The 22,746-nt window shown below is 39.7% G+C and overlaps 1 protein-coding gene across 2 annotated transcripts in view; it reads left to right on the top strand.

Moving 5' to 3' along the window:
- The window catches only part of VIPR2 (vasoactive intestinal peptide receptor 2), a 51,332-nt gene extending 35,973 nt beyond the window's left edge, over positions 1–15,359 (top strand). For both annotated transcript variants that reach the window (XM_058031717.1, XM_058031708.1), the window contains exons 9-13: positions 2,138–2,207; positions 5,215–5,306; positions 7,952–8,081; positions 8,168–8,209; positions 9,764–15,359. In XM_058031717.1, the coding sequence (XP_057887700.1) occupies positions 2,138–2,207; positions 5,215–5,306; positions 7,952–8,081; positions 8,168–8,209; positions 9,764–9,934 (505 nt within the window). In that variant the 3' untranslated portion in view covers positions 9,935–15,359. The remainder of the gene's footprint in view (positions 1–2,137; positions 2,208–5,214; positions 5,307–7,951; positions 8,082–8,167; positions 8,210–9,763) is intronic.
- Positions 15,360–22,746: the final 7,387 nt, after the last annotated feature.

Below are 22,746 nucleotides of genomic sequence, written 5' to 3'. Positions count from 1 at the left end.
TTTATGCTTGATGTTTATTTGAAGAACTCGGAGAGCAGGAGAGAGCAGGGATAAGTTATGGCTGCTGTTACTCCTTGGCACACCCACATCTGGAGCTATCTGCTTGGGAAGTCAAAATAATGTTTGAAACACCAGTGGGGTCCTTGGGCTCAGTGCTGCAACGTGTGCAGGAAGGCACTGGCCATGCTCATTTGCTAACTGGGAACTCAGGAGATTGAAGTGTAGATAACTTGGGCTACAGATAAATTACATTCCCAAAAGTGAGGTGATGTAAGGGTGTGTCAGATGCACATAGCCAGGTAAAGCTAAAGCTAATTAGAGCTTCCTGGCATGTGAAGGGGAACTGAGACAAGAATTTTGTAGGAAAATCAGACTTGATCCTGCTGCTCCCAAGGAATGGGAGAACATTCCTAACTAGTGGAAAAACAGTTTGCATAGTCCAGTTTTGTCAACTATTATTTTTCAATTTTTTCTGCAATTAGACTTAAAAATCATATCCTACATAATTTCAAGGCTTTCTTTGCAGGATGTCTAATGTGTAAACCAAAGCCAAACTCTTTTTTCCTTTGTCATTATGATTACAGAGGAAGTCCAAAGGGTAATTAATCTCTAATCTGACTAACCTTTCAGAGCACTTAAGACTATTTGGACCAAAATTACTGAGCCCAGGGTGAAAATTAAATATTCAGTTTTTCAGACAGAACTTCAGGTTCAGTCTCACATTTTCACAAACAAGTTCCAGGCATCTATAACCTACATGCCTCACACAAAATTATGTAATTCCAGTTACACCTGTCAGTTGCTTTAGTTCCTCCTGTTACACAGAGGTCAGCATTAAGTGCACACTGGAGAAGTGTCCTTACACAAAGTGAATCTGAGCTTGGTTCCCACAAAGGTCAACACCCTCCATGATGTCCAATGGTATAGCCCAGCGTGCTTGATGTTTTAGCTGATTTCATAGAATCATAGAATGGATTGGGTTGGGAGGGACCTTGAAGACCAGTTTGTTCCAGCCCTCCCTGCCATGGGCAGTGATACCACCTCAGGTTACTCAGAGCCCCATCCAGTCTGGACTTGAGCACTTCCAGGGATGGCACATCCACAGCTTCTCTGAGGCCACACCCTGGGACCTGTGTCCAGTTCTGGGCCACTCACTGCAGGAAAGACTCTGAGGTGCTGGAGTGTGTCCAGAGAAGGGCAACAGAGCTGGTGAAGGGTCTGGAGCACAAGTCTGGTGAGGGGCAGCTGAGGGAGGTGGGGATCTTTAGTCTGAAGAAAAGAAGGCTCAGGGGAGACCTTGTCACTCCCTACAGCTGCCTGAGCAAAGGCTGTAGCCAGGTGGGGGTTGGTCTCTTCTCCCAGGCCACCAGTGACAGGACAAGAGGAAACGGTCTCAAGCTGTGCCATGGGAGGTTCAGTTTGGACACTGGGAAGAATTTTTTCACTGAAGGGGTTGTAAAGCATTGGAATGGGCTGCGCACAGAGGTGGTGGAGTCAGCTTTCTTGGAGTAGTTCAGGAAATGGCTGGATGTGGCACTCAGTGCCATGGTCCAGTGGTGCTTGGTCAAAGGTTAGACTCAATGATCTCAGAGGTCTTTTCCAACCAAAATGATTCTGCAACTTTCTGAGTAAAGAATTTCTTCCTGACATCTGAATCTCTCCTCTTTCATTTTTAAACCATTCTCCCTTGTCCTATCACTACCTGCCCTGTCAAAATGTAATTTTCTCTTTTTTTATAAGTCCCCTTTGAGTGCTGAAAGGTCACAATGATTTCTCCATGGAGCCTTGCATTCTCCAGGCTGACCAACCTCAACTCTCAGCCTGCCTTTGCAGGAGAGGTACCTCAGCCCTCTGGTCACCTTTGGGTGATCACCTCTGGACCTGCTCTAACAGAGCCACATCTTTCTTATGCTGAGAAATCCACACCTGGCCACAGTGCTCCTGGTGGGGAAATCAAGTGTGCATATTAAAACAAAGGGAATAAAATTAATAGGAGGAAGGGATTGAATGCCAGATTCTGGGCTAATGCAGGCAATATTTTAGTATGCTTTGACTTGTTTATAAGAAATACTTTTCATAGGTCTTGCTTGCCAGATGATATTAATGTCAACATGATTTTCCCTCTTTTTTTTTATAGCTGCTGGGATACAAATGAGCATGGTGGTCCCTGGTGGGTTATACGAATACCAATTTTAATTTCTATTATAGTAAGTAAAATTTGAAGCATGAATTATAGATCTGTTCAGCATTGTGCAGTGCATGTAGCCATTATTCTTTACTGCTAGTTACAGATAGGCAAGAATTCTGTTTTAATGAAAAGAAATTGTGCTGCAGGAGAAATGTTAAACAGATGCCAAGGCCATTAAAATTTGTTGCCTTCAAAATTTATCTGCCTCCTATTAAATTAGCAGTTGCTTTTATTTGTGTGTTGTTCTTTCTTTAACATCTCTCCTGTTTATGAGCCTGGAGGAAGGAAAAATCTAATTATACTTCTCAATGAATTGCAGATTTGATTTTGTGTGTAAATAGATAGTCTTGCAATTGAGAATCTGATATTAGTCAAAAAATTATGGCTGTGTATATCTTTCTTTAATGGGTAGCCTGCTAAAATATATATTGAACATGAATATTTGCAAAATAATACCATTTGAGAATGTTTCCCAGGGCTTTCTTGTTTGGAACTCATTAGAATTACTGGACTAGTGTAATAATGTTCCTGTAATGATTGTGTAATTAACTTTGGGCATAATATACTATGGTTATATGTCCATTTCTGAAAATAGTCAGAGAGCAAAATTAATGTATTTAGATATACTTGATTCATTTTTTAAATTATAAGCAGAAGATCTAGGGCATTATAAGATTACACAAGATTTCAGAAGTTTGCATTAAGTTTGGGCTTGTCTTTCAATCTGTGCCTGCTGAAAATCATTCTGGGAGAAATTCCTGTCATCACTATCAGGGTGAATTCTGCATTTGAAGAGAAAGAAGAGTAGGCCATATGTGTGAAATGAATAAAGTAAGGCCTCAAAGATGTTTTATGTTATGAAGAAATGAGCATGAAAGAGAACTACAGCAGGAAGGGAATACTTGGACCTCAAAGGAGCTGGAGAATGGGGAACAATCCAGAGTCAGGAAAAATATGTTTTGGAAGATAAAAGCAAAACAAACCACCTGGTGTTTACAGGAAACCCTGTTCTCTGGATGCTCAGTTTGAACAATTATCTGAGACTTCATGTGCCAGAAGGCAGTGCTGCTCCAAAGAAGTCCTGGAAGTTTGGGAAGTCCAGGATGTTATCCCAGGGTGCCTTGGCAGACCTGAACTGCAGCTGGACCTTAGTGAAGAGAAGTCAAGTGGAGTACTGGTCAGGCAGCAAAGTTTGATCTATCCAACAGCTTTGTGAAAGCAGGTTCTGATACCATCTTGCACAGTGAGAATGGCTTCAGTTAATTCAGTGTGTCAGAGCCCTCCCTGGCATTTCCTCCTGGGAATTTGGCTTGAGAGAAGTCATTTGGCAGAGGTTCACACTTCATGCTGTACACACTTCAGAGTTACTCAGTTGGATGTGGCTGTTCCAAGTGAATGTGCTGTTACCCCAATTCTCTCTTTCTCCACTAATACTGGCCCCGGTGTGTATGGCAAGTTAATATTCCCTGCTGTGGGCACTCAGCTGCATTAAGTCTGCAGATAAAATCTGCAATAACAGATTTGTGTCTGTTACCTTTATAGGTAAGCCTCTAAGTTATCATCTGCCTGCAAAAAAATTGTACATTAAGTTCAGCAAAATCCTATATTTTCTAACATTTCTTTTTTATTCTTTTTTTAAAATATATTAGATATAATTTTCCTAAATTTTTATTTCATCCCTCTCAGTTCCTTTCACTACCCTTCACCTGTCATTTCAAACAAAATGTAAAAAACAGAGGGACGTGCAGTTGCCATGACTGTTTTATTTATTAGTATCCCAAATTCTATAGGTTGTCTTATAGAAGACACAGAAATTCATTGAACTTGAAAAGCTTGGAGCCAAATTTTTAGGAGAAGGAAGGGTTCCACCAATACATGAAGCAGAGATTTATAGCAGTGAGACAGGCACTGTCTGGTTAGGTACTCCACCTCCTAATTTTGTGCTTTGGGATGGAGTTAGTTTAAAACAAGAAAATTCTCATTTTCACCATGATATAAATTTTTCTCTAGATGAATTCATTCTAAGATGTGTGCATTTGATGCAGTTTAAGTAGCTGGAGTTGCAGTTTTTAGCACACATTGTAGCTCTGAAGGTGTGGATTCCAACTGTTCCCTTACTTCAGCATGGACATTAAGCATGTATTTAGGGTGCAGTTTTCTAGACCACACCAAGAATCCAACACCAGAAGGGATGGTGACCAGAGGAAGCTGAAAGTCAGGGCTGAATAAATAATGGGAGTGAGACTTAGGATATACTGAATTTTATACTTCAATTTTCTAGACTGATTAGATTCTGATCATAATGATTTTTATGCAAGTGCCTTTCTGAAAACTAAAATATGAAATAAAATACAAAATGAAATGCTACTCTTCTGTCTTAGAGGGTTGTCATGAGGATTAGGCTGCAGGGATTCAGATGGACTGGATGATCTTCAGAGGTCCCTTCCAACCCCAGCTGTTCTGTGATTCCTTCATTTGTAATGTCAGCATCAATATCCAAAACAGTCAAATACCTGTGAGAAGCCCTTTTTGTGCTTGGTTGGAGTAGACAGATCAGCTGTGCAGCAATCTTCTCTAACCCTCATTCAGACAGAAAACACTGAAAGTTGAAGTGAGGAGCAAGAGAGGGTCAAAACTGCCTCTGGGCTTCCAGTTGTGAATCCATGTGACAATTTAGGACAATTAGTGATGTGACAATTTAGTGCTTGATTGCAGAAAACCACACCCAGGGTCCCATCCTGCTGGGAAACCTGTCCTGAGCTGAAGTAGTGGAAGGAGGACACTTCTGACAACTGGAGCTTTCAAAGACTTTTGCCAGCCAGAGCAGCAGCACTGCGCTTGCAGTGTTTGCTGGACGTGGCAAAAGTCGCGCTTCAGAACACGAGAAGTTTGGCACTGAGGGGCTCTGGAGGGAGGTGCACGACTCCCATGCTGACTTGGCTCCTGTCTGACTTGATAAGAATTTGTTTTTGCTGCAGATGGAGTGGAGGGTTCAGAAATTACCATTATATTTGTTTTCTTTGCAGGTGAATTTTATACTTTTCATTAGCATTATAAGAATCTTACTGCAGAAGTTAAGATCTCCAGATGTTGGAGGAAATGACCAGTCACAGTACAAGTGAGTCATATTTTTAGATATTACAGACAGAAGCAAAATAATCTCTTTAAGTTTTCATCCGCTGAAAATCAAAAACTGCTGTCTTTCTATAATTATATTTAATTTAGAACTACTTTTAGATATTGTTTAATAAACACAATTATGCTGAAATGGAGATAAATATATTTTTATCAAATGCTTAATTCAATAAAAAATACTTAATTTTAGAAAGACCAGAATCTGAGTTTAATCCATGAATGAGTATGCTGATACAAAATATATAGAAAGTAACATTTTCCTTTTGACATATAAACATTTAATTTTGACATAAGAAATGTTTAAAATCCTTTAAAATTATTTTCCTTCAACCTTCTTAAAACATTTTTTTAATTTCTAAAATGCTTACATATATTTTAAGAGCTGAAATTTTTGAAATTTTGAAATTTTTACCAAAAATTTAAAAGTTAAATAGTGTTTCATATTGATTTAAAATAGCATCTTTACTTTTTTAGAGGAAACCAGTTGTTTCTGGCTTAGAACAACTTGATTTCTGTTCAGACTTTCCTCTTTTGTGTTTTGGTGTGAGCATCAAATCCCAAAATATCTCTTGTTTCCACACCTTTAAAATCAAGGGATATTGGGGAACAATTCAAATGCATTGCTGAAATTGGTTTTGTTATTTATTGCCATATCTGTGGTTATTGTTGTTTATTATAAGAGCTGCTGGATAAGTAATCATCTGCTATCAAGTCTGTTGTAGAAGGTTTTATTTTAAAGCCCAGACAAGACTCTGACAGTCCAGGATGCCAATATGATACTTCAGTGACAAAACCTCACATGAACACTGAAAATCCAAAGCCATATGAGTGGCCTTTGACACTGTGCTCCTGGATAACACCTTCCCTTCATTTAAAAATACTGAATTCCTGTTCCAATAGCTGACAAAACATGCTATGCAGAAATAAAGAATATCCTTAAAGCCAAGAGAAGCAGGACCTTATGTGTTTGCAGACAATGTGACGTTTGGTGCAAAAAGTGAAAAATTCTGATGTGCCCCGGGAAAGTCAACACAACTGCACTGTCAAGCACGTTTGTTTTGCAGAGCTAAAGGGGTCTTGTTTTGTGTTTGCTGATTCAATTATCTAAACATGTGGGAGAGCTTGCTGAATCTAGATGGAACTGTGCAGTTGCCACATTATGATGTAGGACAATGGCCAACCTATGGGCAGGAAATCCCCTCAAGTTTACTTCTTGTGACATAAAGTTTTCATTGCTTCCATGTGGTGTTTATTTAATTTCTGAAAATCAGGCATTCCCTTACTTTCAGTCCTGCTACTTTCCACAGTTTGCTGTAGTACTTTATAATATGAAATATTCACATTATTATCAACTTTGTCCTTCATTATTCATCCCCGTAAATTCTTTGCTTTTAGCATTTGATTGCCTGATTAAGTTTGCATTTCTGGTCTTTAGCTGATACCCATGGGAAAGTAGATTAACCTCCTCCAGAAACTGCATCTGCAGAGCAAATTAAAAGATCTGGGAGGCTCATTTATAAAATTTCAAATGCATTTTTTTAAATGCAGAGAAGAATAAGGATGGGTTTTTTTCCCTTTCTTTTACTAAAATGTAAGTGCAGTATAGAGGAAGTAGCATCAACTAAACAAAAATTACTAAGTCAAGCATGGAGTGAAAGTGAAATATGAATCTAAAATTAATACTATTCATGCAAGTCACCATTTTTATTCCCTTCCTCTGAACCTGCTTGTAGCTGGTTCCATCCTTTTAGTTGTTTATTTTACTCTTGCAGTGGACAAGGCTAAGTCCAAATAAAATCAGTTTTCCATTTCCTTTGGGAAATCAGGAAATTTGCTGCCAGTGTCATCCCCTCCAGTTGTAAATGAATTTCTTCTGCTAAGGAATCCCTATTTTTCCTGCTTCTGGTATCATTTTTAGATGTGAGGGATTTGCTATTTTGAGAAGCTTTGCTGTCAGAAATTATTTCCACATAAATAGATGCAGCCCCTGGGCCATTATAAACAAAGCAAGGCCATGAAGACTGACATAGAAAAAGTAAAACTACTTGAAGTACCTTAACTTTTCTGTTAAAATAGGTGAATTCACAACAGCATCCTTGCATTGTTGAATCAAGTTATATTCATCAATACAGTGATGAATTATGGAGCTCAACATTATAACTTCTCAAATTTTATCTGATGCCAGACATCCAAAATTGTCCATGGCTGGCCCTATATATTATATATAACTGGTGTTATTAGAGTGAAATAAATGACAGATAAGGTAAAAGTAGCAATTTATCATTCCAGTAGTTTCATGAGCTTTGTCAGAGCAGTTCTGCTTAATAATTTAAAGTTCTGTTTCCTTAACTTCAGTAAGTAGTGTCTTCTGCTAAATTTTTTTATGTAATTGACAACATTGAAAATTATTTAATTTCGTGTGCTTAACACCATCAGTAAAGCTATGAAGTTTTAGTGTTTGAGGCTCATGAAAATCTCTTAGTTGGGATGATTCTGGATTACATTTCCCAGGTGCTGTTTGCATACTGTGCATGTGCAATGTACAGACTAACTCTACAGTTACACATTCATCTCAGTAAAACAGGAGCTCATCATTAAATTGCAGCTTTGTCTCTTTCCTTTACCCAGGAGACTTGCAAAGTCCACCTTGCTGCTGATTCCTTTATTTGGAGTTCACTACACAGTGTTTGCTCTGTTTCCTGACCGCAGCTCCAACAATTATAAAATAATCTTTGAGTTGTGTTTGGGATCTTTTCAGGTAAATTTTAAGGTTTTTAATCAAAAGAAATTTTACTGACCTAGGTGAGTGCTGCCTACTAACTAAGGACTATTGTCTCTTTCCAGGGGTTGATTGTTGCAGTCCTGTATTGTTTTTTGAACAGTGAAGTAAGTCTCATCTTTCCTACTGAGAATGTTAAATATTGGTTTTAGTAAATGTATGAGTGCCCCCATAATTCTGCTCTGATACACAAAACTGTTTTAGAAGATGTCTGCATTCCTATTAGTGGAATATATTCATGATCGTTTTTATACAACCGGAAAAATGAGTGAAGCTGGGGGAAGAGCTTTAAGAGCTGTTTAAAATTGAATTCCTTGCAGACTGAGGTGTTAGTGTCTTCTCCTGGTGTGATCTGATGTAGCTCTGTTAGAAGCAATGTGCAAGTGAGCTGCAACATGTCTGAAAATTCATCTGAAAATACCATTTAGTAAATATTTAGGGGTAATGTTCTGTCAGTATCTAAACCTCAGAACAGATTTTCAGAAGTGCTCAGCACATCGTGGTTTTCATAGCCTCAACTGAGAAATATGCAAAGAATTCCTTTTGATTTCAGTCCCTATGCAGTGTCTGACAGAAGGAATCTGTCTGAAGAAGACACCTGCACAGACAATTAACATTTAGCTCTCCTGAGTGCTGTTCTGGTCTTTGATATTCATGAGATGCCTGATTTTGGGCTAATCATTTGATTCTATGCTTCAAGTACACGAGATAAATAGCTCAATACCAAAACCTAATGTTGCAGCACAAGTGATACAAAATTGATTTTTGAATGTGACCTTAGGGCACCTCTTCACACACAGTGTAGGCAGTCTTTGCCTCAGTTATGTGACCTTTGTAAAAGGATACTATAGAGGGAAGGAATGCCATCCAGAGGGACCATGAGAGGCTTGTGAGAGGGGGAAAGAACCTTGAGAGGTTCAACAGGGCCAAGTTCAAGGTCCTGCACCTGGGTCTGTGCAGGGCTGACTGAGGGATCCAAGAGAGCCATCCAACAGAGAAGAACTAGGGGATGAAGGCTGGACCATGAGCTGGCAATGTGCACTTGTAGCCCAAAAAGTTAATGCTGAACCTCTATCCAGCATTAAAGGTCAAGAGAGGTGAATTGTCACCAGTACGAGAAAGACATGGATGTGTTAGACCAAAAAAAATATCAGAAGGCTGGAACACCTCTGGCCACTATAAACAAACACCTGGAACACCTATGAAAACAGGCTGAGAGAGTAGGGGTTGCTCAGCCAGGAAAGGAGAAGGAGGGGGGGACTTTGTAGCACCTTGGAGTACATAAAGGGGAGATTATAAGGAAGATGGCAAAAAACTTCTTAGCAGGGCGTGTAGTGTCAGGACATTTTTAAACTGATATTGGTAGATTTAGATCTTTTCTATAAGGGTGGTGGAGACCCTGTAACAGGTTACCCAGAGAAGCTGTGGTAGCCCCATCCCAAGGCCAGGCTGGATGGTGCTCTGAGCAGCCTGGTCTGCTGGAAGGTGTCCCTGCCCATGGAAGGGGGTAGAACTCCAGAATCTTTATAAGTTTGTACCAATCCAAACCATTCTATGATTCTGTTCCTAGAGATCTCCATGTGACAGCCAACAGACATGGAGGATTTCCTCACATAGAAGAAAATTTTCAGCTCATATTGTGCATTTTCTTTTGAGCACAGGTGCAGGGGGAGCTGAAAAGAAAGTGGAGGAGCTTGTGCTGGAAGCAGACTGCAGGCAGAGACTACAGACTGCACTCGTCCATTTCCCGAAATGGATCAGAAAGTGTTTCCCAGCTCCACAGGAATTCAAGAGCTCACTCATTTATGCAGACTGAGACCACCATGATATAAATGAGCTAGGTCCCCCAAAACATGAAAAACTGTGGGATATATCATTCATTATGCAGCTTGATGTGATATTTTATAACATGTACAGTTTAGTGCTTTGCTTTTCTACATGTTGGTATTTGGAGAATTGATTTGTGCTGCCAACCTATTATTAATGGAGAATCCTGCCCCATGGATGCTTTCTGTTTTGTTCAAATGGTATCATATTAATTCTGATGTTCTCTTGCAGTTTACTAGTAGTGACAATTCAAAAATTCATTTTCCATAAAGGTCCCTTTACCTTCCAAAGTGGCTACAAGATCTATGCAGGGTATCCTGCTCAATGCAGATTTCTTTGGCACATGTAAGGGTTAAGATGGGAAGCAAGAAAATTTTGTACACTTTATTTATACTTAAGGAAACATTGCCTTGAGGATTAGGAAATTCTTTTCTAATTATGGAAAATAAAATTAAATAAAAAATCTAAGACCATAATTAACCACACTGGGAGTTCAGTGTGCTAATCCAGGAAATCATTAACATGATTTACAAGAGAGGGAAAAAGGTAGTACTTCTAGGCTAATGGTACACATTTCAGAGGTTACTTTCTATAGAGTTTGATTCCAATCCTGTTGTTACTTTCAAAAGTGCCTGGTTTGATGTTTGGCTGCAGAGTGTAGGGCTACATTACAGGCCATACAGAAAAAACTACTATATTACTTCTGAATATTCTCAGTTCTCAGTTGTTATCTTCTGTTTAAAGTCAGAGATTTGTGTTGATCTTTCATGGAGCAGTTTTCTGAAGAAGTATGTTTTATTGCTAAAGCAGCCTGGCATAGATAAAACAGCCTTGGATATCTCATTACACATTGAAAATATCATTTTTTACAGTGTTGTCATTGAACTCTGCCTCTAGGAGCTACATATTTGGCTGCAAAACACAAGGAATATTGCAGTGAAGTTGCAATTCACATTTAACAAAAAATGTAAATTCTTTAAAGTTTATTCAGTTCTATATCTATCTGAAATTATTTAAAATTTAGTCATGGCCATGACTCGGGAAAAAAAAAATTAGACAGAATCCCTAAAAATTACCATAAAAGGCATAAAGAAGGAATTTTCAACAATGACAAGCCTCTTATGTAGCCATGTTTGAAAAAAAAAAGGCAGAGAACTGACAGTCTTATGAAAACATACATAACATTTCCTCTCTTTAAAAGAAATAAACCAGTGATGTTCTCTTCCCATGCCGACGTTTAACCATGTCCACCCTACATTTCAAGTGGGAATAATCTGTATTTGCATGAGTACCTCCATACAAACCATTGCCCTCATATTTCAGATAACAGGTTTTCTGGAGCCAGCAGGATCCGAGGTCCCTGCTCTTGTCAGATAAAGGGAAGAACAGCAGCAAGGGCATCCCTTGGCAGGCATATTTGTACATCCCTGAAAGTATTACCAGTACTGGGAATATTGTCAGCAGCTGTCTCAGTGTATTTCAGTTCTTGGTCTGATTTAATCCAGCTGTTTATCAGTCAAACACAATTTGTTTTAATGGGATTGCCATGGAGTCACACAAAGTTTTGTCAGACCAAAGATAGAAAGAGCCCCATGGTCCACATGACTGCAGAACCTGGTAAATGTTACATGATACCAGCAGGTATAATTTGAGTTAAACAACAATCACTCAAAGAATTGTTACTTACAAAAGGTGAATTTAGAGGAGCTATGGATCACTTTCAGATCATTCATAAAGTTTTCTGTTTGGCAGAGTAACTATGAGATTCTGGGTGGAAGCCCAAGAACATTCCCATGGGGTCTAAAGGTGTTCCCCCACACATCTCTTTAAACTCAATATATTCCCAAAGACTTTAGACTGAGGAAACACTGCTGAAATTTAGTATGTTTCCTGGATCTCTTGAGAAACTTATCACAAGCTCTTACCTGAAAATATATGAAGACCCACTGGAGCAGTGGGAGCTGCTTTTACACCTAAATTGAACACATCTGTGCACATTAGGGTTCTTTGTCTGCAGTGGCATTGGGACTGCTCAGTTCCCTGAGATGAGATGTGCAGGATGTTCTTTTTCCCCTTAATTTCTGGGGTAGAAAGGCACATGTGACAGGCATTCAAGTGTGCTCATCTTTGTGCTCAAATGAGGTTATGTGAGCGAGTTGACACACAGACAGAATGATAGCACAGAAATGGATGTTTCAGGCAATCATTTCCATCAGTCTGTTCTGCATGATGCATCACCAATTATGTGTGTTTATAACACATTGTATCTTAGAGAAAACTGCCTTTGTTCTAATTAGGTGAGCATGAAAAAAATCTGCATTTTAATTATTTCTGGGTTATAAAAAAAGAAAAGCCTTAATAAGAAAATACATTTTATACTGCAACAAACCAGCATTGTTTCCTTTAACAGGGTGCAGATGATTTGGGCTTGATTCTATTTTTCATGTAGGGTGAAATGCCACAGGAGAATTTTGCAGTGGAAGAACATAGAGGTACCACTAAGTTTGTAAAGGACAGTGTGGACATGCAAAAAATGGGACACAGGAGAGAGAGGTGCTGTATATATTTTTCTTTAATACCAGTGAAAAGTTCAGTACTTTGGAGAACGTCATTCCTTTATTAATAATATAAATGCAGATAATCTAAATACTGTTTTGTGAGGCAGTTTAACTTCATAATGCTTTGTTCAAGCACTGTCATGGCCGTTAAGACACAGAGGGCACTGCACTCATTTGTTTTTACTATCAGAAAATTTCTGATTTCCAAATAATTTTAGGCAAAGTTACAGCGTTAACCCTATCATCACCAGTTTGGCAGCTGCCTTTTCATGGACAGATATAAAAATGTCAGTAAAAGGTGAAGAGCAGTTTGACAAATCTGGAAGTGTTTGATCAGGGTTTGATCATCTTTACAACACCCATAACAAGACAGCTTCTCATGGCTTTGACTCTCATTGCATTTTGCTGAGAAGCGTGGGATTAATTGCTCTTGCTCTATGCTCTTTTGACTCTTTAGAGTCAAAAAACATTGCAATGAAATCATTTGGCTTCTGTCATCTCTAATCCTAATTCTCACTCAGTCCTAGCAGCAGCAGGGGAGGAAGTAGAGGCTGCAAGAAAAGTTTAACCTTGCCCTTTCTTTATTCCTTTACTGTTATTTCCCCTTTGCTTGCTTCAGAGTCCAAACTGAGTTGTAAAGTATTCAAGGCAGGAAACCTGGGGGTTTTGTCCATCCCCACGGAAAAGCCAGAAGCACAGCTTGTACTTACTGAACAAGAATGGTAATATGGTTCACTCCCAGGACCTTGGATAATTGTTGTGCTTTACCTCCCCTGGAGGCACCATTAATTCTGAGTGATTTCTGTCAGCATTACCTGCTGCTAATGCCTGAGGAACACAGTGACAGCTTGCTCTCCACTTTTAACACAATTAACAATACATATATGGACACTGACTTAAATTTTCCTCTGCAGAGTCAATTTCAGCTGGGTGCTTGATAAACTCAGGTGAAATTCATCTGCCCTGATTTTGCTGTCTAAAAGCTGCATGTTTGTCTCTGAGTTAAAGACACTTTTAAAGTGCCTTTCACAGTCAGGATAGAGAAATAGGCACTATTGAAAATGGTTCCTTCCATGTTCAGCTGGGTATCTGAGGCAGGTAAGCTGGACCCAGTTTTCTCTGACTTACTATAAAATGAGCTGGGGTAGCTGGCTAGTACTTACATTTCTCACTCCAGAGATAGAATCAGGTAAGATGTATCCCTCCAGAGGAGATCATTAAACTGTCAGGGTAGTCTTACACAGATACTCCTCTTTAAGCCAATTACCTTGGGTTGGCCAAAGTTATCCTCTGAGAAATGTGCAGTGTAATTCAAAAGGTCAGGCAGAGGAGGATCCCACAGTTCATTGGCTCAGGTGTCCCTGCCTGCCATGATAAAGCTCACAGGTTTGTGTCCCATTGTGTTTTGCCTGGCCTCAGCTTCCAACAAATGTTTGGTTTTTTGGGTAAGGTGTTTGGTTTTGCTTTTTGTAGGAGGGGCCATATGCTTAAACAAAGTGCTTTGCAGTACCCAAAATTTCTTTATATTGTACTGCAGGTAGCCAGCAGAAGAATACCCTATCAAAGCTTGTGATGGAGTGTACTGTAGCAGCAATAGGTAATTGGTGGCAAATAGCATTACAAAAAACCTTCTTCAGTCAGGTCGGAGCCATCCTACCCCACTCTTAGCATCTGCTTCGTGTCCTGATTCACCCCTCGGCTTCCCTTTGCTTTTAACGTGCCAGAGGGGAAAGCAACCAGCACAGACCCTCAGCAAACCAGAGACTCTGTCTGGGGCAGATTGATGAAATAAGGCATTGCCAGGTGCACGTGTCACACAGTCCATGTGCAAAGACTAAGATGAATCATCTGCATCATTTGTCCTCTATTTTTCTAAAAATCATCTTCTGTTAACTGTGAATTTGCCCAGTTCAGCAAAGTGATTTGGGATAAAGTCCTATTCAGATTTTTTTCAGACATCCTTAAGGAGAAATCAAGCCCTAAATATGTCTGACAAAAAGAAAGAACTGGCAATTAACCTGCAGACTGTGTGTCTGCTGCTGTGTGTAAGGGTCATCATCTGAACAATTTCTGTCTGTGCTTAGTGATTAGGAAATACCTTTGCCAACAGAAGTACCTTCATGTTACCATGAGTGCCTCTATCAGCTGTGGGCTGTCAGTGCTACCCTGACATGACCAAATACAGAAGTTAGGATGCAGTGCTATTCTGTTGCTGAAAAAATACTAAAATTAAAAAGTGTTTGAAGATGTATGTTATAGGAATACATCAGGATAACATTTAAAAGGAGCATTCTCTGATATGGTTTTACCACTCTGTTGAACATGGTTCTGCCCCAGGATAGCAGGTTGTAGCTAAATCTAATTCAGGAACATTTCTATTGTCAGATTTAAAAGGTGACTGAAATGTCCCAAACCCCTCTATGTCCCAAAGCACTGTAATAAGTTTATGATTACCTGCAGCTTTTTTTGTCCTGGCACAAAATATGTATGTATGAGTATTACTTCAAATTTCTCTTTTGTCATCTTTGTTATAACTTTATATCTGTCATGTATGGTAAAAATTTAAGATGATGTAAATGAATGTGATTATTTTTTACAAAATGTACAGATTATGATGTTGTATAGATTAATGTGTGTAAATAGATTTCATACTGTAATTCACTGTTTTCTTCTGGTTTTGCTCTTTTTGTTCTTTTCTGGTTTCAGTTTTTAATGTCACAAACCTAACAGCCTTCTCTGAGATGTTATATATAAAGCTGTGAACAAATAAATGTTTACATCTTTATGCTATTTCAGATAATAGTAGTCAATAACACCATAATGGACTGAAGAGGAATCAGAGAATAAAAATTTTAAAAGTTTTGCACAAAAATTACATTATTTATGTTTTTTTTTTTTAAATTGTGTACAACAATGCAGTTTTCTTCCTGATTCAGTGGGTCATGGCCATGCTGAAGATGTGACTAAGTTAATATTTCACTTTTTAATTCAGCAGCTGTTAGACACAAATGTTAAAGAAAAGCAGCCCCTAGCTTCACTGAGGAATATGCAGCTTTATGTAACCTAGAGGGGCATGAGAATGGCACTCAGCCAGAGCAGAGCCAAGTGATCCCATGTGTTGTGTGTGGCACCATCTCCATGGCCAGCAGCTATTTTTGATTCATCACAGCTTGCTCAAAACTGGATTGCCCAGTTATCTGTCAGAAGTACAGGTGTCTGTCTGGAGTACAATATAATAATGCAGTGAGAGCAAAGGAAGCTGTGATGCCTCTGCTGTAGAGGCACCACCATCTGTCATGGGTTTTTTTTCTCTAAAAGATACATATTTTTTTCTATACCTGGAATGGGGATGGGCACAAGGAGGAGCCTGGCAGTGGTGTGCTGCTGATGGGGCCAGAGAGAGGGGAGTACATGTGGGGGAGGAGGTGGCACCTTGTGGGGCAATCCCTGCCCTGGCAGCCACACCAAGCAGGGACAGAGGATGGATGGAGCCTTTTGTGGTGTCTCTGATGGACCAGAGAGTCTGTCCCCTCCTGTGTGTGTCTCTGTGAATCACAGAATCCACACACAGAGGGCTCCTCTGAGCCTTTGGGAGAGCTGAGCTCCCATCCTCTCCCACCTCGTGTGAGTTCTTGTGGGAGCTGTGTCAGTCTGGGCCCTTTGGCAACCAACAGCATGTCTGCAAAGCACTTCAGTGTCCTCACCCACAGGCATTCCCTCTGTCCTCAGAGCCAGGTCACCCTGGTGTCTGCATGAGCTGCTTTGGAGCTGCTGAGAGCATGCAGGACAGCCAGGCTGCAGAGGAACAGGGACACTGGGCCAGCTCCCATCGGTTCTGGCACCAGCACCTGCAGGTTTCAATGGCAAGTCTGAGTCCTCTCAAGTGCAGAAGTGGATCCCTTACAAAAGTTCTGGATAATTAGAGGATTGGTTTTCCCAGAATACAAGCAGGGTACTGTGGAGGGGAAGAATTAGGGAGTCTGCACTTCAGAAGCAGCTTAAAGAAGGAAACACTTCTCTGACAGCTCCTGCATGGTCCCACGGGGCAGTATCAGCTGCAGGGGTCTCTTAGCTCTGTACTCTGGCTCACAGGCAGCTGTGAGTACAGCACAAGCTGCACATGAACACACACTGCCCTTCCTCTGATTGCACCAAGGAGCTCCTAACTGGGACACTTGGAAAGGCAAAGGAGTTCAGTGGATGGGAGGGTGGAAGAGTCAGAAAGAGCATCTGTCTTCATCTCTGTAAGAGAGCTGAACCAAAGAGCTACAGCAGACGGAGAAAAGGTATTGCAAACTTTGTGTGTGTGTTCCAGTTTGGTGAGGGTTGTAGAATGAGGTTACTTTTAGAGAACATCTTGTTTTCCCCTAGCAGTGCATAAGCCAAATCCCATTTGTCTCCCAGTTCCAGTGCTATCCCAGCGCTGTTCCCAGTTCAGCTCGTACCAAGGCAGAGGGCAGCCCTTAGGTGGCAGAGTGACAATCTAAAGGGGTGACACAGACCCTGAGGAGCAACAGGGTGTTGAGAGCCCATGCTCAGGAAAAGCAGCATCTCCCCACACCCTGCAGCTCTGCAAAGGCCAAATCTGAGTGTGCCCCCCTGCAACACTGCCCTGTCTGTGGAGGCTGGGGGTGACTTTCTTAAAGCAGTCACCCTGGGAAGGTACAGGTCATTCCAGTTTGCAAAGGGGTTCCCTGCACAATGCTTAAAATGTCCTAAATAACCAAACCGTATGTGTCCAACTGAATAAAATAAAATTCTATCAGTTAGTGAAGTTCTATTATTTGCAATCAATTATATTTTAATATCCTTAACTTAGCATAGACTGGGATATATTATGAGCTGGCTGACATGCAGTTTAGGTTGAATGATTGTATCAAACAATTTAATAAATAAGTATACATTGCATCAAACCATTAAATAACTTTGTGTTGCAACAAAATAATTATAGATTTCTCACACAGAATAAATAAATATTTTTCATGTAATATCCTTCAAATTACCCTAGGATATTCCATTAAATATGGATATTGGATTTGGAAGGCAACAGAAATCTAAATGAAGAGCTGTGCTTTATGTTGAAATCCTTCTGGATTTCTCAGTTGGTGCCTTTGTAATTGAGACTGCTTCTCAACACAATCCCATTAAGCTGTAAAATTCTCTGTTCAGAAAGGCTTTATTTAGTAATACCCCTTGGCCACTGCTTATCCCTGGTTTCCTGCTTATATTCTTCACCTGCTTTTAATTAGTGCCTAGGGCTTTGCCTGCCTGTCTCTGTAGGATATGAAAAAATACTGAGGGAAATAATGAGGGAATTAGTAAGCAAGTTTATAACAGTATAATTAATAATGGACTGTGAGTACAAGGGGACATTTTGTTAGACAGAACTGCATTCATGAGAAGCAATTTGGAAATTAAAACATAATCTGAGTAATACACAAAATTGTGCTATAGAGGATGTTTGTGCTTTAGCCAGGTGATGGATTGGACAATTTCATCATTCCTGCAGATTATAGCTTCTGTTATTCAGATAAGTACCAAAATCATATGGCCTGTTTCAAAAAACACTTAACTTGACCTTATTACTCAACAACAAAAACACGAAGAAAAACAGCGTTTCCCTCAAACACACAACATCTTTTAAAAATCATTTTCATTTTGCCTTTGAAGGCCATAACATCCTGTTTCTCAAGTTAGGATAATTTATCAATTTAGACACTCAAAAGTACCTTTTTGTCATTAAGCATATGGAATTAATATTTTTAATAAGTAGGGTTTTTTTCAAAAACCTTTTAAAAGCCCAGCATATACCTTGATCAATGTATAGCTCTGGTTGCTTGTTCTGATGCCCCAAACATGAGCTGAGAGCAGCTTGAAAGACACAGGGAATATTGGGGTTTTTTATCATTGAGGCTTAGTCCATTTCTGTCTGACTTGAAACATCTCAGTTAAGGTTTTTATTTATAATTCCCCTTTTTGAGTGAATGCAAGGCTAAAACCCCAGCCCAAGCACTGCTCCTGCCTCTTGGATATTCCATGCCCTGCCCCAGAGGAGCCTATGAGGGGACAGTCCCATGTCCCCACAGAGGGTTCAGCAAGGCTGCTGCTGCCCCTCATACAGAATTTCCCTCTCACTGCTGCTCTGACAGGACTGTGTCATAGACTTGGTGAAGTTTTCCCACTCTTTCAGCAGCTTACAAATTCTGAATCTTAATTTAAACCATGGGATCCCTGATTTTATTGATCCACTCTCGTGATATCCAGCAGAAAAATACTTTACAACCCTTTCTGGCTTCACTGCAGTGAAATATTTAATTTAGAGCAATGCTTTCAAATATAATAATGATTTAAAGGATTAAAGTTGAATTACAACTGTTCTTGAATGCACAAAAATAAGCAGCAGGTATTTTTATGGTTCTGGTTCCTATACAAATTTACATATAAGTCAAATATTGACTGGCATCACATAAACTGAGGCTGGAAGCTAGAAAGTTATTTGCAATAAATAGAGGAGTGAGGTTTTGAAAAATCTTCATGGCATCTCTGGAAAATTCCACTTTTAGATTCCTTTTCATATGGCTTAGAAGGAGTCACATGTTAGACTCTAAAGAAACAGGGAATTAGACTTCATGAACCATACACTTAAACTTCCTCCACTCCCATCAGGGAGATTCCATTCCCATATGGAATCTTAACTGCATTAATATGTCCAAAGTTTTGGAAAGAAACAGGAAAAGTTGGGAAAAGCATTATAAACCTATACAAATCAGAGATTTAAGACAGATGAACTAGTCACAAAAATCATTATGTTTTGATCTGTTGTCAACTGCTATTACAAAAATCACTATTAAAGCCCTTTCAGCTGTAGATTCAGCCTGGTGCTGCTCCATTGTGCCTGCATGAATGGAAGCTGCTGTGACGTAGATGCTCTGGAAGAAATGTGAGCACTACAAAGAGACTTTTAGTCTCGGTTCATCTTCTCCCTCTATTGTGCTCTGTATTCATCACAAGCCTGGAAAAGTTCTTCCAATTTCCTATTCATATAATGATCCATGAATAGTACAACTGTACTGCTATATATGTTCTCCAAATGTCTGGGCTGAATAGTTTATTTCCTCTGAGTTGTAATTATTCATCTCAGCATTTGGCAATGTTTTCAAGTGGTTTTAACTTTCCTCATGCAATGTGTCATCAGGCTTCAAAAATAGTAATTTCTTTGGACAATCTGGATACTGAAGTACTTGGTTGGCTCATAGGGTGGAAAATGGCTTCTGACCTTCACAACCAACTTCTGGTTGCCTGGATTTTCACTGCTTTAAAACATTTGGAAAATGTATATTTTCATATTAGTGAAAAATGGTAAATTAGAAGAAAACAGCAAGAAAAAGGATGTAAAGTTGGGGGAAAACATCAAGAAAAAGGATGTAAAGTTGGATGTAAACTGAGGTAAAAGCTAGGATCTAACTTTGAGGAAATACAGTTATGCTCTGGGACAATGGACCTGGAAAAGGAGGGTTGGTTTGGGGAGGCTACATGTAGCACAAAGTGGGGCAAAATGTTGTGATGGGAAGTGAGGAGCTGTGCTGAAGATCCCTTTTGAGTCATTCACTACTTGAGGACCATGTCATGAGGAACTGTGAATGATCTTGCTAAATAATTTCCATTCTGTGTGTGTGAAGTTAAGTAGAACCTAAATTTTCAGAAACATACACTGCATATAAAACCTCTCCAGTTTTCCTCCAATTTGCTGTAAAGATATACAGTTTGAAAAACTCAGATGTTCAGGTACAATCCACCTACCAACAGATGGTCTACATTCCTGTCCTTTTACATAGAAATTTTACACATTTTAGATTACATGAAGGCCATTATTTAGCTCTCTACATATGAAAAAAAATTAAAACTTTTCTGAGTAAATTAGAGAATTGGAAAGCACTGATTCACCTGCTAAGACAAAAAAGGCAAAAACCTTTTACACCACCAGACCAAGAAAACATTTTTTGTACCAATAAGCTAATAAGGCAGTATATTTTGGGGCATTAAACATAAATCATGAATCTTGATCTCATTAACAAACTTAAACACTGTGACATTAACTGTGTCAGCTGATGGATTTTGTGTGCTGTGATTTCCACAGCCAAAGTCTCTAATGAAAAAATAATGTTCTCTAGACTTTCATATGTCTTGAATATTTATTTTATGATTCTCTCAAACCAAAAAACAATAATTTTGGCTTTAATTCTTCCACTAGTATCCAGTTTGTAGCTATTTAATTTCAAATGCTTCACTAAAGGTGCAATCCCAGTAGCCAGCAGGCTGCCAAGTATCAAAGCATAGCTCAGCACCAGCCAAGTAGGAAGTCAATTTTTGAGCACAACTGATAATTTGCCCTTCCATTTTCTACTTGAAAATGGTTAGCATTTGGTTTTGTTATTAACACAGCTTAAAGTCTGCCATCTGCCTTTGTAAAACCATGAATTTTGGACATCCTGAGTCAAATTCCTGCAAGATGACCTGTGACCTATCCCAGCCTTAACTTTGTCTCTGCTGTTCCTGACATATTTATTCAATCTGTACTTCATGTATTTATATTCTTATCATATTAAATACTTCATATTTATTCAATCTGTACTTCATGTCCCTCAGCAACAGGCACTGAACAACTTAAGAGGGCAGAAACCCTCTCAGGGAAGATGTTTGTCACAAGCTTTGGCTGGACAAACACCTGTGTACAATTCCTCCAATGAGATCCACAGGTGTCACTGCATATAGCAGTCGTTTGAAGGGAATTAATTGCTGCTCCAAAATAAGTCTCTTCTGCAATATGTTTTAGTTCATCTTCTGCAATGAGCCAAACCCACGTCATCTAGATATCTGTTTACCATAAATTTTTATTGCTTTTAAGTATTCAAGTTTTCAGCTACTGTATTGTTGTTCTGTTAGGGGTACAAGCGACACATTGATACCAGCTAGGAATACGTGCCTGTCGCAGACGTATTTTATGAAAAATGCTTTTGTTAGGATCTTTTCTCCTGAGAAGCTGAGAGGCCTCAGAAACTAAATGTAAACAATGATTATCTGCTGCTGTGGAATGCAACAGGTGCATCTGTGATTGGTCTCATGGGGTTGTTTCTAATTAATGGCCAATCACAGTCAGCTGGCTCGGACTCTCTGGTCAGTCACAAGATTTTATTATCATTCAATTCCATTCCTTTCCTTTCTATTCCTTGCTAGCCTTCTGATGAAATCCTTTCTTCTATTCTTTTAGTATAGTTTTAATATATCATTGTCTTTTAATACAATATATATCATAAAATAATAAAGCAGCCTTCTGAAACATGGAGTCAAGATTCTCGTCCCTTCCTTCGTCCTGGGACCCCTGTGAACACCACCACAACGTGCCCATTTCCTACAAAAGAACCACGTTCTCTCAGGCTTACTCAGGTCTCCAGCTGCACACATCTCAAGCTTTAAGCCTAAACTTAAGTCCTGAAACATCAGCAGAACTTAGGATGCTGATCTGGTGTTTTGCTGGTCATAAACACCCTTTAGAGCAACAGTGCTTGCTCATCCCTGCCTATGCTTTATGATTTCCATTGTGTAAATTATACATGATCTTGAGAATCCCTTATCAATACTTACCCATCTTACAGCATATTTGTAACTCATCTTTTGCACTTCACCAAGGAAACAATTACTTCTTTTTGCAATATTGTGAATACTTTATGATGTTGTACATATTTCCCTTTAATTTATATGGACATGTTTGCTGACATTGTTATCTGGATACAATATTTATTGTCTCTTGTTGTTTTTTTCAGAATTGTTATGGCAGGAGGAAAACAAAATCACAGCCACAGCTGAGACAAGGCAGTCATGACACCCTTCAGGGAAGAAAGAGATTGGAGCACCGAGCCAAGAGTGCCAGGGCAGGGAGCTGGAGACCAAAGCAGTGTCAGTGTGCAGCAGGAGTGAGCCTTGAGCACCCATCCTCCAGGGGCAGCCAAGGAGGGGCCACAGGGGGGTCTGAAACCCCACAGAGGGCTCTGAAACCCCACAGAGAGCTCTGAAACCCCACAGAGGGCTCTGATACCCCACAGAGAGCTCTGAAACCCCACAGAGGGCTCTGAAACACTACAGAGGGCTCTGAACCCTCTCCTGAGTGATCCTGGTGCTGACATAAATTGACAGCCCACTAGAAGAGCATCAGGGGGGAGCTTGGATCAGCTGCTGCAGGGCTGAGGGAGCTCTTTGAAGGC

This window comes from Melospiza georgiana, chromosome 1 (assembly GCF_028018845.1).
Source record: "Melospiza georgiana isolate bMelGeo1 chromosome 1, bMelGeo1.pri, whole genome shotgun sequence".
Taxonomy (NCBI): Eukaryota; Metazoa; Chordata; class Aves; order Passeriformes; family Passerellidae; genus Melospiza; species Melospiza georgiana.
The sequence above is the reverse complement of the archived record's forward strand: the minus strand, read 5'-3'. Positions and strand labels throughout refer to the sequence as shown.